Source organism: Lampetra planeri, chromosome 13 (genome assembly GCF_965212315.1).
Source record: "Lampetra planeri chromosome 13, kcLamPlan1.2.h2, whole genome shotgun sequence".
In the NCBI taxonomy this organism is placed as follows: domain Eukaryota; kingdom Metazoa; phylum Chordata; class Hyperoartia; order Petromyzontiformes; family Petromyzontidae; genus Lampetra; species Lampetra planeri.
The window spans coordinates 14,365,817-14,390,813 of NC_136119.1; the positions used below are offsets into that span (position 1 = coordinate 14,365,817).

At 51.7% G+C, this 24,997-nt stretch overlaps 2 protein-coding genes and 1 long non-coding RNA gene across 4 annotated transcripts; 2 read left to right on the forward strand and 1 right to left on the reverse strand.

The window, feature by feature from the left end:
- Positions 1 to 27: 27 nt before the first annotated feature.
- LOC144722123 (uncharacterized) lies at positions 28 to 2,129 on the forward strand. Its single transcript, XR_013586017.1, has 2 exons — positions 28 to 205; positions 987 to 2,129. It is a non-coding gene; the product is annotated as an uncharacterized LOC144722123 (long non-coding RNA).
- Positions 1,386 to 16,337, reverse strand: LOC144722120 (little elongation complex subunit 2-like). Of its 2 annotated transcripts, XM_078600281.1 has the most exons (16): positions 16,180 to 16,337; positions 14,896 to 15,052; positions 13,194 to 13,298; positions 12,350 to 12,719; positions 10,928 to 11,047; positions 10,088 to 10,228; positions 9,778 to 9,888; positions 8,963 to 9,125; positions 8,157 to 8,329; positions 6,445 to 7,450; positions 5,881 to 6,059; positions 5,003 to 5,132; positions 4,347 to 4,428; positions 4,133 to 4,183; positions 3,325 to 3,577; positions 1,386 to 2,290 (listed from the first exon to the last, which is right to left on the reverse strand). In XM_078600281.1, the coding sequence occupies exons 2-16, from the start codon at positions 14,907 to 14,909 to the stop codon at positions 2,066 to 2,068; spliced, it is 3,123 nt and encodes a 1,040-aa protein (XP_078456407.1). In that variant the 5' UTR covers positions 14,910 to 15,052; positions 16,180 to 16,337; the 3' UTR covers positions 1,386 to 2,065. The 2 variants fall into 2 exon arrangements, with proteins under 2 accessions (XP_078456407.1, XP_078456408.1); XM_078600282.1 differs by lacking the exon at positions 16,180 to 16,337 and having other exon boundaries at positions 10,088 to 10,225; positions 14,896 to 15,749.
- On the forward strand, positions 14,979 to 24,097 carry LOC144722122 (crk-like protein). Its single transcript, XM_078600284.1, has 2 exons — positions 14,979 to 16,417; positions 17,628 to 24,097. The coding sequence occupies exons 1-2, from the start codon at positions 16,079 to 16,081 to the stop codon at positions 18,054 to 18,056; spliced, it is 768 nt and encodes a 255-aa protein (XP_078456410.1). The 5' UTR covers positions 14,979 to 16,078; the 3' UTR covers positions 18,057 to 24,097.
- Positions 24,098 to 24,997: the final 900 nt, after the last annotated feature.

Below are 24,997 nucleotides of genomic sequence, written 5' to 3' on the forward strand. Positions count from 1 at the left end.
CGTCACGGGCCGGCGTGGTCTCTGCGCTGGTGGCGTCACGGGTGGGCGTGGCTGGGGGAGGTCTCAGCTGATGCTCGTGCAGAGTTGTCTCGCTGCAATGTGGCCGTGATGCCGATGCGACGACGATGTCACGAGGACGTTGGAGATGTTGACGGGCGATGAAGCCCGGAGTAAATTGTGATAAGAGTTGAACACAGCAATACTGGTATGAGATCTCGGTACAAATCAATTCCAGCCCGTTGACACTTCTAATATTGTCACTGCCATAACATGAAGATCTGTGATATAGGCCAAACGGTGCGCAGTAATTTGCAACTTTGTTGCAGTACATTGTCAACAATAATTCTAACTTACACACAAAATTCAACCATTGTGACCAGTGCCAGATTTAGCTAGTGCGGGGCCTCTAGCATATGTTATAAGGGGGCCCTCAATTAAAAAAAAAACACTATACAGCCAGATAATACGACAAATCGCTAACCTTAAACACCCAGTTCATAAAAGTTGAAGGCGGTATAGTACTATAGTAATAGAGCAAGTGCAGAATCACTGAACCTGAATTGATAGTTTGAAAGCATTTAGCGCGGGGCCCTTGAAAGTGCGGAGCCTGTAGCATTTGCTACGTTTGCTACAATGATAATCCGGCAATGATTGTGACAAACAGGGGTCTAAACTCCCTGAGGTCGGCTTCAGTTTATAAGAGTTTGAAGAGATACATTTGTCCTCGTTTTTCAAGGACTCTATCACTTGGTAAAGACCACGGGTGTTTGACCGTACACCTTATCCACTGGCATTACACTGCCAGAGGATGCAAATCGTTGGTGGTCATTGACCCCGAGGTCTCGTTCTCTTCTAAATAATTCTAATCTATCTCAATTCTGCAGGACCTCCTACCTCCCCCATCGGCTGCAGTAAGCCATGTAGTTGTGCGTCATGTTATGCCATGGCTTCTAACAATCTTCATGTATGTTGCCGTGTTCACACAGGCTATGGCGACTCGGGGGAAATCAACTTTCTAGGACTGCAACTCAAAAAACACTTCCTTGCCACGCAGTTCGGGTTGATTTTGTTTCAACCAGTAGAGATCCCTGGAGGCGAGGAGAGTCTCAAGAGTGATCTGCAACAGCGCTGCAACAGGGTGGGCGTGAGGTCACGTTCGTCACCGTGCCAACGCAGATGAACAATCAACATGGCGGAATACTTGTTACTCGAGAGGCATGGGTATATTTAAGACGTGTCTGTGTTAAGTTAATGAGTTCACAGGAGGATGGCCTGCTGCCAGATCCTACTGCCTCAATCGGTGAGCCAGAGACCATCAGCTTACGAAATGTGTGGGCCTTGAGTGCACTACCTGATGGGACAAAGCAAATTAGGTAACAATACGATTATTACAAATGTACTTTATTGTCAAGTGTGAAGCAAAAACTATTCTGATTCCAGCCAGATCTATGCAGACCCAAGTGCCTTTCAGCAATGCCATCCTGTTTGCGCTCATACAAAAAATACGGTATGCAATAACAGCAAGTTACGTAAGCAACACCGACTGAAGAAACTCCAACACATCCGTGCTCAAATTCTCCCCCATCTTGGGTTCTTCACATCATCTTCGTATAATCTAAACTCCAAGTTCACAAATATCGTTTTGTGGCTGAGTTTGACGGCATTTGATAACAGCATCAACAAAAATAGGCACCTTATGTACGGCAGGTTTATGGACTGGCATCATTCACGCACGTGATGATCTTAAAAGAGACAATCCACCACAATACATATCGCTTCCAGTAGATCTGTACTTAGACGCTGGTCGTAACAATTTTTAAGCTTCATTAAAAATAAAATAGACGTGAAAGTGAAGGTCTAGCACTCTTGTGACACCCCCTAAACAATTTAACAGCAATAAATTCCCTTAACTATAGCACAGAAAGCCATGATTTTATTTTCTTATTGATGAAGGTTTAAACTCAGCCCATGACACACAGCATAGGTACGAATTGACAAGATACACACGGTTTTATTTTGGGCTGTCGTCTATCTGAAAAGTGTACAAGTCCGAACACGTTGCCATCTACGACTGGCCAGGCAGAGTCTCTCCACCGCCACCTTTGTGCCAACTCAGCTGCTGCTTCCTCTCCTCCCAGGCCATCTTCCTCTTCATCCCCTTATTCTTCTTTTTCTTCTTTTTCTTGCTCCCCGGGGCACCGGCTGCCGTGCTGCTCTGACTGGAAGCCTGGTGACCGCTGCTATCACCGTGGCTGCCTCCATGGGCACTGCCGGCTTTGAAGTTATTTCTCTGTTGGCACATGTGCAGCATCTTGAGTAACGTGAAGATGCCATTGTGCGTGATCGGATAAGCTCTGCACTTGGCTACATTGCACAAATAAATCCACGTAAAACTGTAACTGGCTGATGTTGCAATACTAAAAAGAAAGGTTTAGGCCTTAGCTATAAAATACAGACTCAACACAGACTCACATTTCAAAAGGCTTAGTAACTTCCACAGATTTGAAAAGCCAAAGGGGCCATCCATTTAGTACGTACGCAAAAATCTGTCAAAACTTGACTCCCCCCACCTGCGTACGTATGCTTGGCGCACCCCCCCCCCCCCCCCGAATCCTATAGAATGGCCGATATTTAATCCATGCAGAAACGATCAAGGATTAATAATATTAACGTGTTAAAGCAAACAGATAGTCTACCGCCAGACTATCTAACTAATTTGAAGGCCAATGTAGACAAATTATTATCGAGGCTTCACCCCCCCCTCCCCCCGTTTCCTATGCATACGTACATTGTCAGTAGACCCCCCATACGCAAGCGTACGCATTTGGGTTAACCCCCCTCCATGCATACGTACTAAATGGATGGCCCCAAATCAAACTACATTACAAAGGAAACTGCTCAATAATTTTACACATAAAAAAAACATTTTCATTTTTGGCAAGTTGAGCACTCATGGTCAAAACGTGAGAGTTAGAATTCACACAAATCCAGGTGAACCAGTGAGGCACCTTTTCAGGGTGTCATTCTACAAATTCCTTACTTCTTAGAAAACAGCCGACCTCCACCCTTGACATATACAATTATAAATAAACACTTTTCCAGCTAGCTCATAAAAAACAATAATTGGTCCACGTATTATCCAACTCTGTGATGTCTCCAGTGCACGGTGCTTAACATTACAGCGGCAATCCAGTGCATGAGGGTTCGTAGATCACTCTTGCAAATGAGTTCTCACCTGATTAAACAAAATAAACTTTAAAATAAAATAAATTATTTTGGCAGCTGTGTGTTACCCCTTGCACCACACCGACAGCCACCCCTCACCTTGTTTGCGGTGCCACGGCATTGAGGCGAGGGGGGGAACGTTCCCGGGACACGGCCATACTGCGAGTGGAAGGGCAGCAGTAGGCAGGTGTTGATGGGCACCCAGGGCACGCAGGGCGAGCAGGCCGCCTTGGGGAGCTGCCCGTGGGCCGAGTGCAGGTTGTACGCGCTGCGAGCGCTGGACACGCTGCCGGACAGAGCGCCGGACACGTCTCCTGCCACGTGGCTCAGCAGGTAGTGTCCTGCAGGCAGGCTGCACACACGAACAAGAAACATGAATCACTAGATTTACCATAGATCGTTGGGTTTGCTCAACACATAACAATGCTGTGCTGCTACTAGGCTTCTATATTTACCAGTAGTTATACTTAATGCAATATTAATCATTATTCTAGGTAAATGATAATTAAATTAGAATACATTTTCAGTGGTTACGAATTTTAATCTGGTTAGTAATGCCTATGAGGTCAAGATGACACCTATATCTCACGTCCCACACTCTCCCATGGGCACACTCTAAGCCTTGTCATCTCTAACACCAAGTCCATCTCGCTCACCGCCATTTCACTTGTCACTTTTAGCGACCACCAAAGCAACTTCTCGTTTTTTCTCCCTCGGCCACCACCGACCAGGTCCCAGATCTCCTTTCCCCCCACTGAACATCTCTGCTCCCACGTGCAATCGATCACTGCTTCACGGGCCCTGACGGTCCTCCTATTTATCACTATAACTAAGACTCTCTCTCTCTCTGCATCGGTGACATGAAAACAGATTAAAAATAATACATAGAGAAGTCTAGAGAACGGACCTGTACAGCCTCTTCATTATCCTGTGAAGCAACTTCAGAGGCTCAGTGGGGCTGGAAAACAAACACAGTAACTCCATGAGATCATGACCAGCAGTGTGCACTTCACACATTGCAGTGGACTAATGCAATGGAATTTTGTGTATCTCTTATCTCATAGCTTAGTGTGATGTTATCTCTTTAGCTCCTAGAGAGCTCAGAGTGGTGCTGCACTTACTTGTAGTGCAGGCTGCGGCGCAGATCGGAGGAAGAGAACTCCTCCAAGAGGAGCGGCTCAGCGGTCAGCACGTCCACTCGCCCTGCACACGGCCACATTCGCACGGCGACGTCACTCGCGCAGCAGCGCCCAGCACACGCTTCGGCAGCCACCAGCAATTCTACATTTACACCTGGAGGCCCCAAAAGTGTTTTTCATTTGAATGATGATTACAAACAACTTTACACATCAGCTGCTGCCAATTCACCTGTGCAACCCCGTTTAACGTGCCGCAAAGATTGGCATGGCCAATTCGCTTTCCAAATTCCCTTTCGAGCACCGACCTCCATTGGCCGAACGTGGCGGCTCCCAGCGAGCACCTCGCATCGCGCAAAAATACAGCGGTGCCGAGTCGTCAAGCAGTGCCAGTTAAAAATACAGTGGTGCCGAGTCGTCAAGCAGTGCCAGTTAAATCAAAGGGCCGGCGCAGCCCAGTGAAGTAAAGCGCAGGCACCGTTCGTGTCAGTCACGTTACAATCTCGTTAGCGAAGCCTTACACTCGTGCGGGAGAGCCCAACTGAGCCTGGGTGCTTATGGCATATTTATGTTTGGACTGCGTCTTCCTTTGCGCTACAGCCGTGATGTAGGGGTGTGTCTCGTGCTGCGTGCGACCTTACCCCTGTAGAACCAACTGTTACTGTTGAGCGTCGCCTCCAGCCAGAGTGCGCAGTCCTCCGCCAGGGTGTTTGCCTCGAGCCCGTAGCAGGCCTGGTACTCGGTCTTGGCAAACACGCGCACTGGCACTTGCTGTCGGCACCATGCACAGGACACACGCAATGCATACAAGGGCCTCGTGCCCACTGTGCATTTGCTGCTTTTCATGCAAACCAATACGAAGCTACAATTCCTCACTGTTCTGGTCGAGTCACAAGTGATTTGCTGCTCAAATGAGCATTTGGGCATCGGTGCTCATCTCCTGTTTACGCCCCTGCAGAACCAGTGATGAAAACTCAACATTCCTATGGCAGGGAGAAGTGTATGCAGGGTTGACTTTTGCACAAAGTGGTACTCATTTGATCGACTCTGGAGGAATGATAGGCAAAGTCAACCCCCAAGCAGGTTTTAAACTCTCAACCTTCTGATTGCGAGCCACCAGCATTAGGGTTAAGTTACTGCTGCAGTATCTTGTTTAACTTATAAAATCACTTCCTATAGACACGTGAATAGCCTTTGCACCCCGCTAAGACAGTGGATATCAAGATAGAGCATCACCATGCCTCGCTGCTGTGGTGCCACAGTGCACCGTGGTGCCCTGGGTGCCCATCGCTGACTACCGAACCGTCATCACCAACCGCACCTCGGATTAGCATGGTTGGCTACGTGCAGTGCGAAAGAAGTTCAACATACATACATCATCGTCAACTCATTCCCACACCGCTTTCCACAGCCTTCAGCACTCCCCTCCTCCACGTCCTTTCACCACTTCTTGCCGCCCTGTGTGGATGTGCAGACCGTGCGGTTGTGTGGCTCCTGTGTGAGCGCTGATGAGCCTCACCTTCTTCGTGGCTGTGCGCGAGGCCTTCCTGGGCCTGGTCTGGGCCCTGTGCACGTGCGTGCGCACCAGCAGGGGCAAGTCAGCCAGGCTGAGCAGCTTGTAGGCAACGTTCCCTGTGGCTGGAGGCACAAACTCCGACGCGTGCTCCTCCTCCTGCAGCAGTTCCTTAGAAAAGAGCTCTGTGGGACAGAATCGTCACCGCCGTGTGGGGGAGCGTGGAATGGGTGTGTAGGATCGTCGCCACCTTTTCCACAAACCAAACAAGGACGTATTCGCAGGGCTCTTATGCAAATACAAAATTTTTCCCATGACTTTTCCATGGCAAATTTCAGATTTTCCATGACCGCTACGGCAAGGGCACTGAATATGCAGTGGCAGAGTGCCGGCGTGTGGGCACCAACGTGATGGATTACACACCTCTGCTTAGAGGCGCTGTCTCTACAGCGGTGGTGACTCCGAATGGGAGCAGCGTTCTCTAGGAGCTGGAGCTCGGCTGCCCTGCCCCATGGTTTTCATGGGTAAACAAGAGTAATAATAATACATAAAGTGCACTTCTCTACTCACCGGCACCCTGCACCTCCGGTGCAGGCATCGCCTCCCCTCTTCCCAGGCAGATGTCACGGCTGCTCCCACCGGGCCAAGCACGGGGGGAGGTCGGAGGTCGCTGCTCACTGCCACCGAGCTCTATCGCCAGCGGTGCCATTGGTGCAGCAGGCACAGCCGTGCCGTGTAACGCAGGGGGCGGGGGGGGTAGCCTCCTGACGTGCGCCTCCATTAGCTTCGTTTGCATCTTGAGGATGTGTCCGAGAGGGCCCGTGTCTACAGATGCACTCCTCCTCTTCTGAGCGGCTTTGGTCGCCCTCGTGTGAGGGCTGCTCTGGGCCTTATCAGAGCCGGGCTCCTGGCACGAACCCTGTGGGGCCAAGGGTGCTGTTCGGCCAGAGCTCGCGAGGCACTCAGAAGTGAACGGCGCACATGGCCCCTCCTTATCGCCCCCCTTCTCCCCGCACACGAGCCGTTCGGGGCACCCGGCGGCGAGCAACCTTCGCTTCCTGCCGGCAGCGGTGGCGTTGTCTCCTTCATCAATGACGAGTTCTGTGTCACTCGACTCCGCGCCGCTCTCACTCGGCCGGGGCTCCGTCTCCGCTGTTCCGTCCGCGCCAGAAGAACTCAAGTTGTCGAGCTCAGTCTCCCTCGGCGACGCTTCCTCCGAGTCCAAACCAAACAAGGTCAGCGTGGACTTACTAGCAGCGGCGTGACCGCAATTGGTGGATTGAGCAGCCAGAAGGCTGGTGCTAGTTGCTGCCAGGGTCGCGGTGAGCCCCAGTGGAGGCCGCCTATGCTCCTCCGTGGCTCCGCTTGAGCCGCCGCCCTTCACACCGGCGCAATGGAACCCGCTCCGTGTTTCTCCGAGTTGCCCTACAACGGGGGACAGATCTTTGCCCGGCTGCTGGCAAGGGATGGGCATCTCATTGCCAAATGTCTCCATCTCCGTGTAGTCGCTCATTAGGTCCAGGCCAGCGTTGACCGCTCTGCTGAGTGGCATCTCCATGCGTCCGACGGGACACTCCTGCGTGGAAACACATGCACGAATTTACAACCGTACATACGCACACAGACATAAAAGCGTATGCCTGCGCTCATGCATACACACGCACACCACTATACAGCCCTGCAGATTAGCAAGTGCTGTTTGAAATATCTATAGAGGCTGGTATTGAACTCGAGGTGGTCATGGGGCTAGCATTAGGCCTAACCACATTTACCTTCTTCGTGCTGATGTTTACATAATCTGCCAGATACTTATTTAGACTGAGTTACCATACAGGATGCCAAGGTGGGACTGCTTTCCACTGAATGGGCAATACCATATTAAGGTGGGTACTGGTGATACTCCATCTCTACCCAAGGGTGTTGAGCTCACTATCTTCTGGTTTACCATCCTAGGTCTCTCATGCCTCAGATTGAAATGTGACCACCAGCCATCGACATCATTAACCAGTGACAGCCATCTCTTGAACGCATCCAGATATCGATCAGCCTCCCACTGGTATAGAATTATTTCAAAGCTTCTTGAACAATGTGGTCAAAAAAAGTTAAATATTACAGGGGCTTGAGGACATCCCAAGGTGAACTGGGAGTGATTCTGACTCCAGGTCATACAGCTTACCTGGTGCTGCCCATCATCATTAAAATCCGTAATGACTGAGATGCGGATCTGCCTGGGTGCACGATTTGTGTTCGTGACTTTATTTGCGTATGGCAGTCGGGCTCACCGGGACTGACGTCAGCTGCTCCAGCGTCATGGCCTGAAGGGCCACGTTGCTTGTGGGGTTCATCATGGCTGCCTCCAGGGCAGCCTGGAAGAATATCTCATTTCTCTTACGCACAGTCCACTCCTTGGGAGGCAGGGGCGACTCTATGAACACCAAGCTGTCCGTCTGCTGCCCTGCACGGCACGCACACACACGCACACTACGCCAGTGGCAGCAAGAATACACGCTCTACAGCTTCTCAGCACAGTGCACTCCAGCACAATTATTTACACAAATCCGCGGAGCAGTTTATAGATACAAGGATATTTTTTAAATACACAGTGTTTTGCAGCCCATTGCACAACTTGGATTATTCACTGAAAAGTAGGTTCATAATTTTTATATGAACATTTTAAGGCGCTTTTAGAGTAGCTTTCATTTAGAAACATTTTATTGGGGCTTGGTGATCTGCAAAACACGTGTGAGGGTTAATAGAGATCTGCATGTCCAGGAAGCTCGGGACCACTGCTTGGAGCAGCTGCAATGAACGGTGTTGCTTCTCTAGTCTGCCTGCACCAGGGCTACAACCTGCGCTCCGCAGAGCTCCCACAGTCTGCAAGGCTGTGGGGTAAGTGCTCCTGGGGACTCATACATATAGTACAATTTTCACAAAGCACAAGATTCCGTGGCAGTCTGCAATTTTAGTTTTCAGTGTTGACAGTGATCCGCAGCACTGGGAAGGTTGGGAATCGCCGCTGTTAGCGGTCGCATTAAAAGCGTTGTTGCTCCTCGACTACGACGACTCGCGATGCGGCGCCAGTGCTGACCTGCGCGGGCCGGCAGTTGCCGCACACACACGGGGACCTCCCACGCATCCTGGAAGCTCGGGCCGTGATTGTTAAGCAGCGTGAACAAGGCTTGAGCTGTGATGCAGACCCTCACGCCATACTTCACCGCCAGTTTCTCCACATTCACGTCTTCACTCAGCTCCTGCCGATTGCGCGCACACACACAATGCGCTTCAGCCACGTGGTGCAGAGCAGTGTTTGGCACAGTTCAGCCCACTCAGGCTGGTAGCAGCTTTGTCTATTTAAAAAAGTGCAATAATAATCATGAACCTCGTTTGATGTTTCTGTAACTCCATTTTAATTTGAATGATTTTTTAAGTAATTTGCCCAAACCATTGTTTGTAATGGGAAATGTATTGTATTTAATATTATGTTCGTGAGTCGACGTTTCGCCAGTAATTACAACTCGCTTCATCAGGCGACAGCCAGATTTGTGGCTGTCGCCTGATGAAGCTAGTTGTAATTACTGGCGAAACGTCGTACTCAGATTGCAAATGGTGTGGCTAGCGCTCTCCAACACACCGGTGTGCTGTACTAGCGACGAATTGGCACGTTCTGTTTACGTGACAACCCTTACTAGTTGGCTGTGTCGGGTGGTGGCAGGTTTTAATGACACATTTATATATGTTTACGCGATCTAACTAAAAAAATCTCTTTTATGGAGGATCCCTCATAACCATGAAGGCGAGAAGCCCGCCAGAAAAAATGTAGGCTTGAGTAACAATTATTCTTCCGCTAACGTGGCTAAACAGCTCTCTCAATCAATGGAGTGAAACACAAATTGCAAGCGTCACCGTAAAACTCATCCCTTCAGAAACCAGAGGGAGCAGAGCCTCAGCGCTGCTGGGCAATGTCAGCATGTTGACACGCAGGCCTGAAGGCACCTTTACAAACGGAACCTTTCCCTGCACACAGCGCGACACACACAGCATCACTCAAAGCACTTACACAGTATTACATGCAATATGACGCACACAAACAGAACATTACACACAGCGCCACACACGTAATACACACAGCACTCACAGCACTCGCACAACACACACACAGGCGGTGTGGCGTGAAGCAGCGTGCGATACGAGGCTGTCACGTGGTGGTGCCCACCAGGGCCAGCAGCGTTTTGTGGTGGGTGAGGGTGAGGGGTGGCAGGGATGTGGCACCCGCGCCCGTCAGCATCAGCGTCTCCATCACCGAGTAGAACGGAGGCAGGAGCTGCACTCTCCGCACGCTCGCCTCAAAATGCTTCTGTTGACACACGGCCCAACACACATTCACGCTGCTATACTTTGGAACATTTCACACTTCGCTTTTACATCTAAATTTGTAATTGCCATTGAACTCCTCCTATCCATCATCCTTCATCCACTAAGTCTGTTACCCACAGAGGCTAAGTTATCAGATTTCAACACAATTTGCAATTTTTTTCAATAAAAAACATCATCACGGATATAGAGCTTATGAACAGGGTGGCCCACACGGCTACTGCTTGCCTTTATAAAAACATATCCGGGTGGCGGTGGCGATACACGTGGTCTGTAAACCAGTGCTGTGGAGGTGAGGGTTGGTGGATTACAAAAATGTGAAACTCCCTTCCCATGGGCTTCAAGTTGCCATATCCTGGCTGGGCCAGAGAAGCAGTACAGCAAGTGGACTAATCGCTATCTGTTTTCATCCTGACGGGGATATAATGTTGTCCCCTTGCACGTACGGGGTTTCTCCGAATGCTCTGGTTTCCTTCCACAAGTATAGTCAACACTCATCGTTCATTAGCTGAAAACATTTTAACGTAAAAAAATATTCCTATTACTCTGTGTGGCTCTCCTGGATGTATTAGTAAAAGTAGGTAAAAGTAAAGATGCAATTACATTTTCTGCTGAATGTGATTGTGTTCTCTGATGGCAGCGTTCCGCAGATAGAGTGCCATGCGTAGCGAGTGCAGCGCACCTGTGTGTAGAGCGCAGCGGCCGGACTCATGTGGTCGTAGTCGCCGTGGTTCTGCTTGGCCGCATTGTGCACGAATCTCAGGAACTCCGGGACCTCCTCAGCCACGCGCTGCTTCAAGTGCTGGGTGTCCATGCCGATGGAGACCATCAACAAGACTGGCTGAACACTTCTCCACTTCGGTAACAAGGTGGGAGCTCCACAACTTAACTTTATGGTAATCTTTTTCATATTCTTTAATTTTACATCGCGTCATTTGTGCAAATTGAACCTCAAATCGCTGTAGAATTTGGAATGCGTACAGTTTTCACACGGAGGAGCGGGAAACCACATGCGGTGGGAAGGCAGCCAGAACTGGCGTAAACAATTTCCCAAGCTGTGTGATCTTATATAGGGATGTTTTAACCAACTCCTGCTGATTTTACTTGAGGCAACATACCTTTGAAGCTTCATCTTAAAGTGTTTTGAGATGTGCTTTGAGACTTAATGTGGAAGTTACTCTACGCAAAATGGTACTGACGATGACTGGTGGTAAAAATTATGCTAAAACCGAGATGGAGTGGGTAACTGGCCCACTGCACACCAACGCCTGTTAGCCCCCCACAGCAGAGCTCTCGGAGACCACGACACCCAGACACAGCACGGCTGTCATGGACCACAACGACCACTGTACCAGTGGCAAATGTGGCATCACAAAAAAAGCACAGAGGTGAAGCAGAACAGCGCTACCTTTCTGCAATGCATTTGCCCTTCAATGTTGAATTTTCCTTGTTTTGTCTCACATGGACTGCATTTGGTTTGTTACAAATTGTAAGTGATGTGAGCTGTATTTGGTTTTGTTGAAAAGCAGTTTGAATGTGATCTCAAATACACCACAGTTCTGATAGGTTGGAATTGGGTCACATGGGTTAAATGGCATTGTCAAAGACAGTCTCTCGAATGAAAAACAATGGTGGTTTACTTTTATATGGCAATGAGTTCACAAAAAAGATCTTCAATGTAATAATGTATTGGGCTTGTTACTTTTCAAAGTTATATTAATGTTGTTCTACAATGTTTGGATCTTATAACTTCACAGCTAGATAGGGGCATACAGCTCTTACTGATTTCATGAAGCAACTCAACTCTTAAGTGAATCCCCAGTGCCAGTGCATCTATTCTGGCTGAAGTCACCATCCCTCCAGTCCCTTACAGTCCTCCCCTCCGGTGTGCCCTGTCACACCTCGCTGGTGCATGTGTGTGTGTAGATGCGTCTGAAACTGGCCTTGTTGTCACCTAAACACAGAGCTGCCAGCTCTGAAGGCGTTTCCTGAAAACGGATTCAATGAAACGCACCGCAGCTTCCGCAGCCACCGATTCAGCTGGGAACGTGTTTGTGCCAATGCGACATAGCGCCCAGCACCCAGCGGGGAGCAAGACACCGACCTGGAACTCGAGTCGCTGGCTCCATCCTCCCCTGAAGCCGTCGGGCCCAGCCGCACCACCGGCGAGGCTGCACTTCAGCAGGTACAAGTATTGCTTCTGCTCAGTTTCAGTGAGGGCCGAGTAGCATGGGTAGGGGACCCTGGGCTGGGGCAGGGCCACGGCTCGCACCGCCTGTCCCTGCGGGGGACTCGCCGCCGGCCCAGCATGCGCCGCCGTCCCGGGTCGCGCGGGGCCCCGGGCCGTGTGGGCCGCGTCCTTCCGGGCGGCCGCCGGCTCCTCCGCTTTCCTCGGGCTCTGAACCGTGGCGCCGGTCACCTTTGCTCCGTGGACGTCCGTGTCCCTCCCCCGCTTGTGGGCATCTCCACTCGCTCTGCGGATTCACAGGCGGCGTAGAGGAGCACTCTTCATCAATAACACTACACGCGTTCTCGTCCAAGCTGCTGCAGAAGGAGCTCTCCTGCCTTGGCGCGATATTCAAACAACTTTACATGATATAACACTCATAATTATGAAAATAAATACTTTGCTGTGTATTACTTAAAAGTCAACTCCTTTAAAAGAGACTTCTGGTCTCAATGGAAAATCATCTAATTATAAAGGACGTTTATGCACAGTGTAGATAAGCAGCAGCTAACAGCAAGTCAGCTTTGCCTTTAAATGTTCTTGCATCAATGCATCATGACATTGCTGCTTGCCAATACTTGAACCCGTGTTTTCAAGCGCCAAGTGACAACTGTGCATCACTAGATAGTAAAGCGAATTACTACTTATCTGAGGAACTCGACTGATTAAATAGGGAGAGGCAACTCAGCCTTGCACGACGCTGTCAACACGAGGCCATCACCTGCGAACTGCCTCCCACTGCCGCTCCAACGCTGGGATGAATGAAAGCTCCTCGTAGAGGTAGTTTGAGAAGAAGACCCCGACCCCATTGCTGGGATCCACGTCCCTAGACACAGACAAAGATCCCCCGTCTAGCCTCAACAGACTGTTGGGGCAAGTGCTGTTAGCGAGCACCTATGAAGGCCGGAAGGGTACGCGAGGGGGTGGGTGGCCAGCACCACGTCCCGAGAGACCACGTGGTCACACGCACCACGAACACGGCGGTGATGAACACAAAACCGTCGTGGGCCGGGCACCGTGAGCACTTCAGCACCCACGTCTGGGTGGACAGGGGACTCGCTCTGGAGGCTGTCAGCTGTCACTCACACGCCACTCGCATCGACCTTACCCCCGTCACTCACATCACTCGCATACCACACACATCCCACTTTGTCCACAAACAGTTTTCAGTTTCATTTATTAGGTGTAGCCCTGTGAGCCATTCGGCTCTTGAATCGTGTGCAACCGCAACAAACAAAAAACATGAACAAGAAAACATCTTAAAGTGACTATGTGACTAAGTACTAACAGAAAATCCAAGAAGAGACAGAAAAATATTGCAGAAAAAGCACCGTACACCAACGCTGTGTGCAAAAATCCCAGTGGGATGCAAGTCAAACAACAACAACCACAAGCCAACTTCGGTTAAGGCCATCAGTCTAACTCCGTACTACAACAAACAAACATGGCCAAACCAAAAAACTTACCGAAACCACCAAAATAAAGCCATAATATCAATGTAACCGTTATCATAGGAACTGGCCGAATTTTCACAATAAACGACATAAACAACATGTACTACCAAACCCTGCAGCCATAAGCTGGCTACATGAGTCACTCCACAACAGCAGGAGCATCAGTCGGGAGTATTAACAATTTTCAATGCACTTGCTGGTACCGATGAGCATGGTTGGCTACGGACGGTGCGAAAGAAGTTCAATATACATACAACATAACTGAGGGGGCATAACTTTAGCAGTTACAGTACTTTACTTTGCGAGTTCAACAAAAGTGACTTATGCGATAACCACCTGAAATGAGTAACTGTCCTCAAGTAACCGTGACGAGGCGACGCGTTCAACAACCACTCACTGGCAATGTTGCCTCCACATCGCCCAGCGTGGTGAAGCTAAGCAGTGGCTGCGCCTGCATGTCGCTGGGATGCATAACAGGTGCTCTAGGCTGCTGGCTCTAGGCTGCTGGCTCTAGGCTGCTGGCTCTAGGCTGCTGGCTCTAGGCTGCTGGCTCTAGGCTGCTGGCTCTAGGCTGCTGGCTCTAGGCTGCTGGCTCTAGGCTGCTGGCTCTAGGCTGCTGGCTCTAGGCTGCTGGCTCTAGGCTGCTGGCTCTAGGCTGCTGGCTCTAGGCTGCTGGCTCTAGGCTGCTGGCTCTAGGCTGCTGGCTCTAGGCTGCTGGCTCTAGGCTGCTGGCTCTAGGCTGCTGGCTCTAGGCTGCTGGCTCTAGGCTGCTGCGACAGAGAGCCGAGCCCATGATGTCTGGACTGAACTCTTCCCCGACATCGGTGCTCACGGCCTTCACAATGCAAACCGCACTGGCTGGAGTGGTGAAGTATGGCCACACGACTCACGGGGGGCAAAACGCCACCCCCCCCCCCGGGGTCACGCGAGGTCACGGTCACGGTGACCCCGGCGCGCGACTCCACCCACCAATCAATGTCCATGCTCGTGCCTCTTCCGGGTCGTGGGTCACGCCGGCGGAAATGGCGCGGGCCCCACGTTGTCGCGTTGGGCCCACGTGGAGGCGGCAGTGGTCGCAGCAGCAGCGGTAGGAGGAGGCTCACCCAGCAACACGGAGCAGCTCCGCCTGGCCCACGACCCACACACACACAAGGGGCGGCAGCCCACCACCGTCACGCCACAGCCGGGAAGCAGTGGTTCGCGCATTGCGCTAAAAACCCGGCCACCCAAGTTGGATTCCCGTGTCTCTATCCTGCACTTGACCGTCACGGCGAAGTGCAGTACAGTCCGCTCTACAACAAACTCTGCCCATAGCCGGTAGCGCCTTTAGCAGTGGATTGACAGAATTGAATGCGACAATAAAAGCAAGTTTACAATAACAATGCAGTACCATTGTGTATTAACTCGATTGCACCACCACAAACAATAACAAGCCCGGGCTTCGGACGACAGCCGTTCCAGTTAATGGATGTTCGGCGTACTGCAAATAAATACAAAATAAAAACGTTATTCCAATTACCAGCTAACGTTTAATTCAATATTTACTGTTTTATAATGAAAGCACTCCACGTCCTGTATTTTTATCTGAGTCGGCGTGAAGCAAGATTTGGAAGGTTAAAGCTAATCCTGACGCCCTTGAAATGTCACGACTGTAGCTTCTCGAAGACGTCCGAGAAACGAGGGAACACGAGCGGCATTAACAACGTGGAGCCGTTCAAGCGCACGGCTCACCGAATTCCATAGACAAAAAGAGCATCCAGCTTCAGAGTTGCTAGTGCACATAGAATGAGAGCAGATTCCAACCCCTCTCCCCGAGCCCCCCCCACCTCCCTCCCCGCCGCTCGCATCTGCAGGGAGGCGGCAGTGCGCGTGCGCGCCCCGTGCTGCTGCTGCTGCTGCGGGAGAAGCGCCGCGCCGCGTCTCGTGTCGCCGCGCGCGCTCCGCCTGTGCGTGCGCTCGCCGAGTGGTATCTTATTAAATATCCACACGAGAGACAAAGGCGGACGGGAGTGCCGTGGTAGTGGCCGTGTTGGCCTACACCGCTCCTCTACCACCACCCCGTAACAGCACTTTCCCCGACAGCTTGCGTAGCGCTACACGGGGGACCTTTGTTTCTACACGCGAGTCCGTGCGCGCCCCCCCACCCCTCGCGATGTGCGCGCGCTTCGAGGCGGGGGACGCGCGCGCGTGGTACGCGGGGCCGCTGTCGCGGCGCGAGGCGCACGCGCGGCTCGCGGCGCGGCGCGCGGGAACCTTCCTGGTGCGCGACAGCGTCACGAGCCCCGGCGACTTCGTGCTGTCCGTGCGCGAGGCGGGCGCGCGCGTCTCGCACTACATCGTGAGCCGCCTCCCCGCCGCGCGCGCCTTCCGCATCGGGGACCGCCACTTCCGAGACCTCCCCTCGCTGCTGCTCTTCTACGCGGCGCACCACCTCGACACCACGACGCTGCGCGAGCCCGCGGGCGGCGGAGCACCGCCCCCATGTCAGCAGGTGCCGCGGGGGGTGCGCTCGGTCGAAGGGGGTTGCCGAAGGCGCGGCGAGAGACGCCGGGTAACCCAGGGGCAGGGGGGGCAAGCCAGGGGCAGCCGTGGGACAAGCCAGGGGCAGGGGGGGGCAAGCCAGGGGCAGGGGGGGCAAGCCAGGGGCAGCCGTGGGGCAAGCCAGGGGCAGGGGGGGCAAGCCAGGGGCAGGGGGGCAAGCCAGGGGCAGGGGGGGCAAGCCAGGGGCAGGGGGGGCAAGCCAGGGGCAGGGGGGGCAAGCCAGGGGCAGCCGTGGGGCAAGCCAGGGGCAGGGGGGCAAGCCAGGGGCAGGGGGGCAAGCCAGGGGCAGCCGTGGGGCAAGCCAGGGGCAGGTGGGGCAAGCCAGGGGCAGATGGGGCAAGCCAGGGGCAGGGGGGCAAGCCAGGGGCAGGGGGGGCAAGCCAGGGGCAGGTGGGGCAAGCCAGGGGCAGGTGGGGCAAGCCAGGGGCAGGGGGGGCAAGCCAGTTGGCAGGTGGGGCAAGCCAGTTGGCAGGTGGGGCAAGCCAGGGGCAGGTGGGGCAAGCCAGGGGCAGGGGGGCAAGCCAGGGCAGGGGGGGGTAAGCCAGGGGCAGGGGGGGGGCAAGCCGAGCTGAGAGTCGTGCAGGGCGAGGGGCGCAGCTGCCCCCCAACCCCGTGTTGTCAGGACGTGTGAATTCATGGACTTCATGGGCCCTGGACTGCTTCACATGAGTCCCCACGACCCCCAACTTCATTGTTCCACTCGCCTGTTGCTGCCTTCCCCACTTGGATGTTGCCCTTTGGGGGGGGGGGCGGCTGGCACGGGTTTCGAGCGGGCTGGTCTGATGTCTTCTCGTGGTTACCTTTGTTTCCACGGTGACTAATGTGGGTCATTATTCATGCTGGCAGAGATGAAGGTGGAACATCTTACCTAGCACAGTGGCTATTCGAACCTCCGATTGGCATGATTGGCTACGTACGGTGTGAAAGACGTTCAAGATTTTAGGTTGGTATAGTTGCAAATATTTACAATGGTCCTGACCAGATGTGTGATTCTATAAATGTAAAGAACAATAATGCGATGTAGCCAGGAAACCCTGATTAAGTCTAAAGACTTTCCTGCCCGAGGGTGGTTGGCAGATTCCTTTTCGAGGAGCTATTCACCTGCCGGATGATTGAGGAGTCCGTGGCGCTGAGTTTGCGGTCCGTGCCGTGTTGCGCAGGTGCCCCCGGCGTTGGCGAGCGCCCCCATGGACTACGTGCAGGCGCTGTACGACTTTGCCGGGAGCGACGCTGAGGACTTGCCGTTCCAGCGCGGGGAGGTGCTGCTGGTGCTGGACAGGCCCGAGGAGCAGTGGTGGACGGCGCGCAATCGCGCGGGGCGCGCGGGCATGATCCCCGTGCCGTACGTGGAGCGCTGGGCGCCTCCCCTGCCGCCGGCGCCCACCCCCCAGCCTCACCGGGGCGGCCGCGGGCCCCCGGAGCCGGTCCGCTGCACCCCCCCGACGCTCGCGGGCCCCCCGCCCGCCAACGGATCGCCGCCCACCTCCGCGCCGCTGGGCGACGAGGCTCCCGCGGAGCTGTCCGGGGACGCCGGGATCGGGAAGGCGGGCAACGGCGCGGTGGCGTCGCGGCTCTCGCAGGACGCTTAGCGCCAGGGCTCGGCGGGATTCGCCGGCGTGGACGCGTGCACTGGGCCGTCACGCTGGCTGTGCCCGGAGCGCGTCACTCGACCGAGAGCCTGTCCAAACGTCGGTGCTCTCTTGGAAAAAACTGTCAAAGTTATTTCCTGCTGCTCCAATGAGCCATGTTGAAGCATTGGTGCTCATTTCTTGTTTACAGGCCTGAGCCAGTGGTGGAAATTCCCTATTCCTATGGTGGGGGTGAGTCTTATCCGTAGGACAACCATTGTTGACTTCCCCACGGAGTTGTACTTGTTATAACCACCCTGAAAGAATGATGGGCTTAGTCAATTGCCCACCCAGGATATCATCTCGCGACCTTCCGCTCACTCTACCACTCCGAGCCACCGAGCTGGGGTAAAATACAAGGGAGAAAAAGTGAACAACCGTCATCGTGGAAGTGGCAAAGTATCACCGCAAAAATCGGGATTGAATATTGAAACTCGGAGCTCGGTAGCACATGCCTGTACCACGGCAGTTGTGCTGTGATGTCACAGAGCAACGGTGCCGCCACACGCGATGTACATCGTGTTGATTCAGGTTTCGCGTAAGCGTTCTCCCTGTGTGTGTGTGTAGGGTTATTGAGTTGCAATCGCAACATTCTCGAGAAAGTCACTGTCCACAGAAGGATCCTCCTGAAGAGAGTCTCGAGGCTTGGCGAGGCCTTTCCTGATTGACTTGAGGACTGTTGTCAATGCAACAATCTTAATGTTTCATATAAAACGTGTAAATTACGCAGAAACAGTGGACAGTTGTGTGCCGCAGTAATGGCCGTGAAATGTTTTGGTTGAGACCTCGGTGAATGAAGTGGTGGTTTTGGAACCCAGTTAACAGGGGCCACCAGGGGGGCCCCGCCTGCCTTGGAGTGGCACGCACATCCACACCCTCCGCGTACAGCGGCATGAGTAGGGTGAGACAGCGAAGCGCAGACCTTGGGGCCATGTGTTGACTGCAGCTGCTGCCGCTGCTGCACGATTTAGAAGGATGAAACGATGACGAGGTGTGGTGGCATCACCTACGCTGTCCGTGACGACCTGAACGTCAACTTGAGTGAATCCCAGCCACTCCGAGGGGGGCACACGGGGCCGTGTGGGGCTCTGTCGTTCATTAGCGTGGCATCGAATGCCCTTCTGGGTGTGCGCGGGTGGTTCTTGCATACACATTAGTGAATGGAAACTTAAAGATCGATGTCCAAGTTTCAAATCTACACGACGGCTTCGGGTGATGCCGAATGAATTGCTGCTGCCTCCGTTGTATTTGCGAGGTGGGTGGTGTGGAGTTGATTTGGCGTGAGAGGCACCGAAGTTGATCGTATGCGCTCACAACCACGGTCTCGCAGGGAGTGGTGGCACGAGCTCGGCTCCATGGTACAGACGGTGACGAAGCGCAACATCGCCCCGCATGAGGCCCCAGCTTAGCAAGGCATAGCCCATGCTACAGTCACCATTAAACTACAGAGGAGGGATGCACGGTAGAGGTATTTAAGAGGGGTGGTTTGGGTGTGTTTGGGATGTTGTAGTGGTGATGGTAGAGATGTAGTGATAGCAGGGTGTGGTGGTAGTGGTAGGTTGTGGTAGTGGTTGCAGGGTGTGGTAATGATGGTATGGTGTAGTGTGGTAATAGTGGTAGTGATGGTAGGATGTGGTAGTGATAGGGTGTGGTAGTGGTGGTAGCGGTGGTTAAAGAGGCTCGTGCCCTGGTGGTGAGGCGGTGTTGTGATCTATAGCACGCGGGAGTTAGTCCCTTAAAATGACTGCCTGTGAGAGAAGCTGTCGGCTACAAAGCCTGGGAGAGCCCGGTCTGTGTTGACACGGGATCGTCCCACCACAGCAGCATTCCCACACTGCCGTCTGTAACGCCGTCAGACAGCTGTCCCGATAACCTTTCGTGGACTGTGACACGCGGCCCCTCGAAGCATCGTAGTTCCAGGTGCTCTGCCTGGGGATGGTGGCCCAACCCACTTCAGCTGAATAGGGCGCAGTTGTGATTGTAGTTCTTGTATCAATAGCCGGTTCATGAGGGAGAGAGAGGGAATGCATTCCGCATCTCCTGAATCGGACCACAACGCAGCTCCTGGCATCAGCGAGCGGCGGGCGTGCGCGGTGCAGTGCGTGCAGGACACGCGGAGAGCGGGTGCAGTGCCTGGAAAGAAGCTGCACATCGCAGTCCTCGCTGGCCGGATGAGATCGGGGCGCCGTGGTTTGGCGATTTGAAGCCCGGTTCTCCCTGAGCTGCCCCTCTACCCTCCCTGTAATTTAATCTCCAACATCTCCCTTCCTCCCTCCCCACTTCCACTGCCCCCATTCACTCTGACACGAATTCCCTCCCCGCCCCCAGCCAACCCCCATGCCCTTCCTGTTGCCTTCTCTCTCCATGTCTCTCTGTTAGATCCATATCTGACAGAGAGGGTCCTTGCCTATAAACATCCGGCAATTCACCATTATTGGTTCAAGCAAGCCTATGCTGATGAAACACTGAATGTTGAAACCTGTTTGTAGTTTGTGTTGAACCAATGCTGCCGTGTGGCTGATGGGATGTTTGAGAAATACTTTTATATTTTACGTACAGGGGCAGATATTTTAAAGAGGTGAATCGTCTGCTTATTTATTCTGTTACTTATATTTAGAACAACAATGGCAAATTCTGATTTTGTGGCCTGGGTCAGGTTTAGTCTGGACCAGGTATCACATCTGTCGATGTAAGTAGCATAGAATATCTCCAGGGCGCCACACAGAGCTGTGAAGCATTCATCTTGTTTACATTATTTAGCACGTGCAATTTAACACGTGGCGCTGGAGTCTTGAGTTGGTAGCTTGTAATGCAAATGGCATTAAGAGCTGTGACTTAACATGGAGTCTCGTATTTAAGTACTTTGTGACTTGTGCAATGGAATTAGTGTGTTCCCTGCGGTTGCCATGACTTGGATTTTACTTGTGTTCGTGCTCCACCAGTTGTGGTCTCTGAAATTACGTTTAGACGCGGCTTCTCTGAGCCATAGGTTGGGCATCGTTTTGGAGGTGTGGATTCTGCGCAGGGGAGCTCAGTCTACAATGTGATTCACGTTTGAAGGGGCAACCACTTTTCATAGATTACCAGCAGCTACAAAAACATGAAAACTGGTAGAAAATTGAGGATTTTCAGTGATTGCTTTATATACGTGAATCGGCCCAAGGTTTGTGTATGAGCGGTTAGTTGTGTGTGGTTTATACAATGTTGTTGTTTTGGCGAAACATCCCGATGCAGGACCCTCCTGAAAAATAGTCTCTGACTCAGTGTGGCTTTCCTGGGTCAATCAGTAATTATATTAATTATTGTGATGGTTTGTACAAGGGTGGGGTGTGGTTTGTGTGTGGTGGAGTGCATAGTCTGTGGTTCGGAGTATTTTGTGTAGATTCAGGTTGTGGGTTTGTATGAGGATGGCATGTGGTGTGTGGTGTGTGTGGCTTGTAAGAGGGTTGTTAAACGATAACGGGTAAAACTGGTAATCGTTTTCAGAATCGGTTACAAAATCCGAAAGTCAGGATCCGATAGCCATTCCAAATGGAGTTTCAGTAATAAATGGACCGATTGGGACGCGCGAACGTTCAATCGACACGGTCGACTGAGTCACGGAGGTGTGTTGTGTGTGCCCTCGTTTTTCAGTTCAAAGTTGACCAGATTCCCTGGCCCTGCTGGTGGCAGGGCCAGGGAATTTGGTCAACTCCTCCACGCTGACTGTACGTGTTGGAATATGTGAGCGCACCGACACTTTACTCCATCGCACGTGAGCTGGCGATCGACGAATTGTGGTCTTACCCATTTATGAAACTTCAACCGCTGCACCAGGAGGTTGAATTGAACCGGCGACCTTTGGATTAAAAGTTTAGTGTGCGAACCATAACACGATGGCAGCTCTCCGTCCGTACATATGTTGTTTTTTTTCCAGGCACTCGTTTCCTACCAGAAATACAAATATTACAGGAGGAATTTGCCTGTGGGACCCTCCTTAAAAGGAATATTGAAAATCAAACATTGATGGGCAAATTAATCCCATTTTGCGACAAAAGAATATAAAGTTATTGACTTATCGATCCAAGAAAACGTCACCGTTTCTCAAGGCTCGTTTTCAGGTGGGCCCTTCATGGCAACGTTTAACCAATTCTATGATGAGGTATGCGTTTGTACGTGGGAGGAAACTGGAGTACCCAGATTAAATCCCACGTGTATAAGGGAAAACAAAGATCCACACAGATGGGTTCACAGGCTCATCTGTGCTGCAAACTCATGGCCACCATGTAGCCCAGTGAGTTTGGGAGTTTTACAAAGCTACATGACCCACCAACCCCTTCCCTCCAGAGCGCGAGATGAGAAGTAGTTGAACATAGTTTTATTTATGTATTTATTGCTTTGTGTTGAAACCGTGAGTGATTGATGTTGGATGTTCCGTGCACTGTGTAAAAACTGCTTTCACTTTTTTAATGTGGATGGAAGGATGTGTGAAAGACGACGCGGATCATCTGCTTAATTATTTTGCAATTATATTCTCCACAATGACGCTCATGATTATTTCGTGTTTCGTTTACAAATTATGGCAGTGGCCTAAGTATTATTCTAGTGTTGTCCGAAGCACTCTTTATTTTTGCAAGAGTGACTCGCACTGAATGAACCATTGCCAATTGGTCCTAAGTCGTGTCATCATTTCTCTCCCAGTGCTGCAAGAGCTGCACTGCCTCTATGACATCAAAACTTGTTTCTGAAGGTGGCAAGGGTGAACGTGTGCAGCTTCCTGGACAAACTCGCAAACAAGCCAGAGCCCTCCAGCTGTACTCCAGCCCTCCTGCACAGATCCAATGGCTGTGGTGACGTTAGGTGAAGAAGTCCCGCGTGGCCAAGAATATCGCGAGCTCGTGTGGAGCATAATGCCGAAGGGGTTTTGGACCTGAATCATTACACACAAAACATAATTCTCGACCTTGATCTTCATGACTAAACTCTTGGGACGTGGCACTGCGGTGCCAACATTCAGCACACGCTTTGCCACATGGTCGTCAAGTATCTCACAGTGAAGTCACACCAGGTGCTGCATCATAGCAATCTCTTCGTGTCTTTTCGAGAAGTGATCACATAAAAATGCGCGTGTTGTGTTCAAACCGCGATGGAAATACAGGGTTATTACCGCTCCTCTGACTTGCGTTAGTGACTCGCTGAGCGAATTTTGTGCGTTATAAATCGAACTCCTCATCACTGTATTATTATCTCAAGCACCAGCACAGGACTGGGCTCTCTAAATGCTTAATGGCATGAAGCTATGCTCGTGTTCCGGGTGCATCTCTGCTCCTTGGCTTAGAGGCCTCAGAGCCGTAGATAGCAGTAGGCAGCAGCTTCCGATATCATGGCCCAGCCCTTGGAAGATCCCATTATGACATTGTGTGAACTAAAGCCCAAGGCACAAGTGAAGCCAGAATTCCAAACCGTGGCCTCTGGTGAGGGCAGCTTCAGTGCAGACGATGTCCATGGGAGGCGAGGGCAGCGTGTACATGTGCGGTGCCGCTAATGCTGCGTCTGCAATGTTTCCAGATCTGTCCTCTGGACATGCAGTCTGGGCACCATGACTGCCAAGGATCATCGGAGCTGCTATGTACCGTGAGGTCACCGCAGGCTAGGGCGTGTAGCTGAAGCATCCACCACCTTTGTTTTTAAGAGAACTCTCCATTGTGCCGTAGGCTGCAATGATATTTTATTCAAGGGTATTGGTGTTCATGTGGATCGTGGATCTGCTAGTATGAAATGCATGCCATCTCGAGTCATGGTAAATCTGTTGTTGTAAATGAAGGGGAAAACTCCCTTGTATTTTCAATTGCAGTGTAATTTGACCGTGCATCCAAGTTTTGCGATCAATCAATTTGTCCATTTCACTTAATTTTTGCGCGTTACAAATCGTATTATGATCATGAAGATATTACACTTTGTCGTGTGGATATCCTGTGTTCACGTATAAATTGACGGCAAATAAAATGACCACATGGCAAGAAGTGCAGTTTGTGTGTTCCCCCTGAGACACGTTGACCAGCCTCAAGGCTCCTGGTGTCCCATCTCCTTCAGCCCCTCGGCGTGCGCTTCAGTCTCCCGTAGCTCCTACCGCCTCCACGATCCGTGTCACCGGTCTGCTGGTGTTCACTTTCATCTACAGACGACATCATTCGAGACCCAAACACCACATCTCCTGGCTTTGACATTCCTCCTAGAAGACAACTGATGTGTCCATCAACCGCATCAAAATATCAACAGGCCAATGCACACATCTCCTTCATAAATGGAAAAGCTCAGGGGCGGTTTCTTCATTAGGGCGATTGGGCGACGCACCACCAATGTCATTCAACCACAGTCACGCTAGCCGTCACTGTGCCTCTGGATATAGTCCAATCAGCGTCATGCTACGTTCTGTGGAGTACCGCCTCTTTTTGGGCGATTTCCCTCCAGCTGAGAATCGCCCCGAGTGGCCCCATAGACTTACATTCAAAGATGTTTTTTTTCGAACGGGGGCGCTGCAATGCATTCTCTATGGCTTCCGGGAGGGCTCGCCCTAACGTGCTTACGTCATCATACGTGCTTACGTCATCATACGTAAGCACGTTTCATCCAACAATATAATTTGTCGCCACCTAGTGGAATCTTTAATAAAAGAAACTTGAGTGGTTTGTTTTAATAGTGAGTATAGAAACAAACAAGATGTATTGTAAGAGTCACTTTATTTTCCATTAATATTAAAGAAGTGAAGTTGCCTTTACATGCTTAAGCTGTTAATTTATCCATTGCATGGGTGGACCTTATCCTTATCAATCATCCAGACATTTGCCCCCCCCTGAGAGATTTTGCAGGAGCCGCCACTGGAAAAGCCAAAGTAGTGCGGTTATAGCCGTTCCATCCAAACT

Coding starts and splice junctions, on each gene's coding strand:
- LOC144722122 (XM_078600284.1), top strand. CDS start 16,079: ATGTGCGCGCGCTTCGAGGCGGGGGACGCGCGCGCGTGGTACGCGGGG. Junction 16,418..17,627: donor CACCGCCCCCATGTCAGCAG/GTGCCGCGGGGG, acceptor CGTGTTGCGCAG/GTGCCCCCGGCGTTGGCGAG.
- LOC144722120 (XM_078600281.1), bottom strand. Junction 12,720..13,193: donor CAGTGGGAGGCAGTTCGCAG/GTGATGGCCTCG, acceptor GTGAATCCGCAG/AGCGAGTGGAGATGCCCACA. Junction 5,133..5,880: donor CGCGCACAGCCACGAAGAAG/GTGAGGCTCATC, acceptor TGGTGCCGACAG/CAAGTGCCAGTGCGCGTGTT.